Source organism: Blennius ocellaris, assembly GCF_963422515.1.
Source record: "Blennius ocellaris genome assembly, chromosome: 18".
Lineage (NCBI taxonomy): Eukaryota > Metazoa > Chordata > Actinopteri > Blenniiformes > Blenniidae > Blennius > Blennius ocellaris.
Genome location: NC_137667.1, coordinates 2,095,062 through 2,099,302, shown reverse-complemented (window position 1 = coordinate 2,099,302; position 4,241 = coordinate 2,095,062). Strand labels below are relative to the sequence as shown.

The 4,241-nt window shown below is 37.9% G+C and overlaps 1 protein-coding gene across 1 annotated transcript in view; it reads right to left on the bottom strand.

Moving 5' to 3' along the window:
* Positions 1-901: 901 nt before the first annotated feature.
* fam49a (family with sequence similarity 49 member A) overlaps positions 902-4,241 on the bottom strand; it is a 47,900-nt gene continuing 44,560 nt past the window's right edge. Inside the window, exons 7-8 of the mRNA XM_080513975.1 lie at positions 4,157-4,227; positions 902-3,875 (exon numbers count right to left, since the gene is read on the bottom strand). Of these exons, the coding sequence (XP_080370101.1) occupies positions 3,812-3,875; positions 4,157-4,227 (135 nt within the window). The 3' untranslated portion in view covers positions 902-3,811. The remainder of the gene's footprint in view (positions 3,876-4,156; positions 4,228-4,241) is intronic.

Here is a 4,241-nt window from a genome sequence, read left to right as displayed (position 1 = left end):
ATTAAAACTAGAGCTACACTCGGTAGAACACCCATTAAAACTAGAGCTACACTCGGTGGAGCGCATATGAAAACTAGATATACACTCGGTAGAACACCCATTAAAACTAGACCTACACTCGGTAGAGCGCATATTAAAACTAGAGCTACACTCGGTAGAGCGCATATTAAAACTAGAGTTACACTCGGTGGAGCGCATATGAAAACTAGAAAACTAGAACACCCATTAAAACTAGACCTACACTCGGTAGAGCGCAGACCTTCACCAACGCCACGTTTGCGGAACTAAGCTAGCATCTCCAGCACAATAGCCGTTAGCTCATATCGATGCCAATGAGGTGTATATATATATATATATATATATATATATGCAAAAAGTAAAGGTAAAAAAACATACAAAGCAAAATAATGCAGATGAAAACCTGACATTGTAATTATTACTCTATTGATTGTTACACAAACATTAATGAGGTGAATATTGGAGGGGAAAAGGTGAAATAAGTGTTATTCGCAATTCCGTTGACTAGAAAATGAGAAGAAATGGATTTTTACCGCCACTGTTGACATTAAAGAAAACATCTCCGCTTTATTTGACACAAAATCCTGAATGAATCCCGGGTTCAGAGAATGTTCCGTGTGTTTCTGAATCGACGCACCAACAGCAGCTCGTCTGGTTCTCTTGGTTCCCAGACGCTCCTCTGTTCCGGGCTCAGCTCTGGACGGCCCCGGAGGGAAACACCGCCCCCCAGTGGGCTGGAAGAGAACTACAACACACAGCATGAGGAGCTCCACCTTCGTCCTGCTGACAATCACGAGGCGTAGAAGTTGCAGTTCAAAGCCAAACGGTGTTAAATAACGTGAATAAAGACAAATAAATTAATTCTGTAAGAAATGTACCACCTTTATTATCCAACACACACATCCCATTCAGTTTTCAATAACAAATCCAGAGGAGTTTTGTTTTTGTTTTTTTTAAATATAAACAGTGAATCCGAGTTCCAAAAATACTCACGACTGTCAGTTTAGGACAGGAAGAAGATAAAACAACCTGGGAGTCAAACACACGCAGTAGCACGTCGTCGCCGCTTCAGGAACGTCTTTGTTTCGTATAAATCTCATCGCCGCGCGCACGCAGCACTTCCTGTATAGCGGCGGCTTTCAAAAAGCGGCACGGCGGCGGGATGGAGGTTCGTGTCTGGTTAAAAAAAACAAAAATTTCACGATGAAAGATAGAGGGGGAAAAAAAATAACGCTTTAATTCACGTGTTGGTTTAACTCCCATTAAATGCCGTCGTCAGCACGCTCCCCGCCGCCGTGCCGCTTTTTGAAAACCGCCGCTATAAAACATTGACGAAAACACGACCAGAAAAAACATGAATCCTGTTTTTTTATGGCTTTTGGATGAAATTAAATCAAGAAAAAAGAAGAAAAACTTGATATTTACAGTAGATTTCAGTTCAAGTTCCACCTTCTCGACCAGAGGAGCTGATTTATGACGATTATTTTACATTGTGAGAGTTGATGTTTTACAATTTTTGCAGTTTATGACTAAATCTTAATCAATTGATCACTTCCACCTGAAAGTACAAGAACTTTTACAATATTTAAGGATTAATTGCACTTGATATTGGATGACTTTTTTTTTGTGGAGTTCCATTTTTAAGGCAATGTTGTGCTTCCTGATGAGCAAACAGACATTTTGACAAAGTTCTTCATGTCGTACGTTGACGAGGTTATAAATAAAACACCTTAACTTGTCGCCATGAGTGCTTTTTGTGTTCTTAAAGAAGCTTTCAGCTCAAAGTAAAAAATACAAAAAAAAAAACCACCACCGAGAGAAGATTGTCTGTTTGTGAAGGAAACAGGAAACGGCCATTTGTGAGATATTCATTTTAGAGGAAAAAACATTCGCTTTTTAATGGGAAACGATTCAAATCACCTTAAAACTGGCAGAAATTAGTTTTCTGAAGTTTGCTCTACTTAAATATTATAATTTACTACGAATTAAATATATTTTTTGCCTTTAGCTGAAAAATTGACGAGAAAAATCAATCAAATAAAGTGTAAAACAATTACCGTATTTTCTGGACTATAAGTTACTTTAACTCCCATTTTAAAAAAAGTGTCATAAAAGAGAAAAAATTAAAAAAAATACCATAAAACCAGCGTTTCCTTCCTCCCACGTCCAGCAACAGTTTCTCTGCTTTTCTCTCACACACTTTACGTTTCCTTACACACGTTTTATTCATCACTTTATTTTAAATTCTATTTTAAATGTTCTATTTCCACTTTCAGTCCAATGTGGTAATACTATTTGCTGGAATCATTCTGTTGTCGTGCTGCCATCTAGTGGCCTCAGGCGGTATATTTTAATATATTTTAATGTGAACCAGGGAAACGCCTGGAAGTGAAGAAAGAAAAGTCACTTATAGTCCAGGAAATACGGTTTTCCGCACATTAATAACTGTTTTGGTCAGCTTGATTTTGTTATATCGTTCATTAATTATTGACATTGTGCGTTTCTGCAAAGCATCATCAGCAGTAAAAAAAAATACTATTTTGACTTATTTGCACCAGTGGGTCAAATTCAGGAAGATTTTGGTTCAGATGTACTAAAATCAGCCCGTCAATTTCTCATGTTTTAGGTGAAAATGTTGGTTTTTTTCCCTCCCAGAAAATGTTTACAGCTTTAAAAAACAAAACAAAACAAAAAAAAAAGTGTATGTTGTAAACAGAAAAGAGAGTAAATTACAGCACCACACATCTGAAATAAAGAAACAACCAGGAGAGGAGAGACATGTTTACGCCGGTTACCATGACGATAACATGGTCACATGGTCACTGGCTGAGAAGAAGCTCAATGGTTAGTTTTTATTTTTACATTTTTGGGTTGTATGCAATGTACAAAAATTTATGGAAATGAAATCAGGCAAAGTGTGTTTTAATTGGGGATTTAACCGGTAAATATTCTGAATGTTATAAAGCCAATAATGTAATATAACCGGAACAAAATCTTGAATTTAAAAAAAATTCTGCTTTATTTGTGTGTGATTTCAATATTAGCTGTTATATTAGGTCAAATATGTTATTACACTATTTGGAAGTTATTACATTCTGGATTTTATTACATTGAAAAGGGCCAAAATTGAGACGTTAATTAAATTTTTGTTTGTTAAAAGTGAAAAAAAAACGAAAGAAAAAAATATTGATTGCAGAAACGAACAAGGTCAATGTTTATAAAAAAAAAAAAAATTCCCCCCCAACGTCGTCTTTTCACACTTTGTGTTCACAGTGGATTTATTTCAACAGGTTCACGCGACTGGAGACAAAAACAATTAAAATAAAATTTAAAAAAAATACAAAAAGTTTCTGTCATCAATCCTCACCCGTTTGGAGTTTTTAACACGCACACACACACGCACACACGCACGCACACACACACACACACACACACTTTATGATTCGACTTCACAGAATTTCAGGAGATTAAATCAAAGTTGCTTGAAACAAACAGGAAGTGAGTGAAAATGATGCAAGAGATGAATTAAAGGACTTCTTTTCTGTTTTTTTTGTTGTGTTGTTTGTTTGTTGCCCTCTTCGTTTATTTTCCCGACGCCCCGGGTTGTTTGTTTTAGGAAAACGACGGGAATGACGACGCAGACACACGCACCAGTATCAACATCGAGTCTTTTTTTTAAATAATGTAAACATATACATCTTATGCGAGGTCGGCGCCGAGATCCTCTTCATATCTATTTATAGATTTATATTAAAAAAAAAAAAAGAGAGAGAGAGAGAGAAACGGACGAATATTACTGGAGCATCGTCCGGATGTTCTTCGGCGTCGACTCGTCGTTCAGGTGTTTCGTAGTGAATCTGAGGGACGGAAACAACATGACAACATTTTGTTTTTGTTTTTTTTTTAAACGTCATTTTTGGGTTGGGGGGGGGGGGGGGGTTATTTAATTTGTTTCTGAAAAAGTTGCACGTCCGTGAAGGATTCCAGAGTCTCTCTGTTCCTGTAGGAGTCAGAACGACGCTTCCTCTTAAAGGAAAACACTGATTAAACTACATGCAGTACATCTATGGGGAGGGGGGGGAGGGGGGGGGGGGGTGTGGGGGGGGGTGAAACCCTCCCGGTGACAGGGTGAACCTACTTCAGGGCGTTCAGCAGACCTTCCACGTTGTCTGCCGGCTGGTCCTTCAACACCTTGATGCAACCCTTCATCTGGAGGAGGAGGA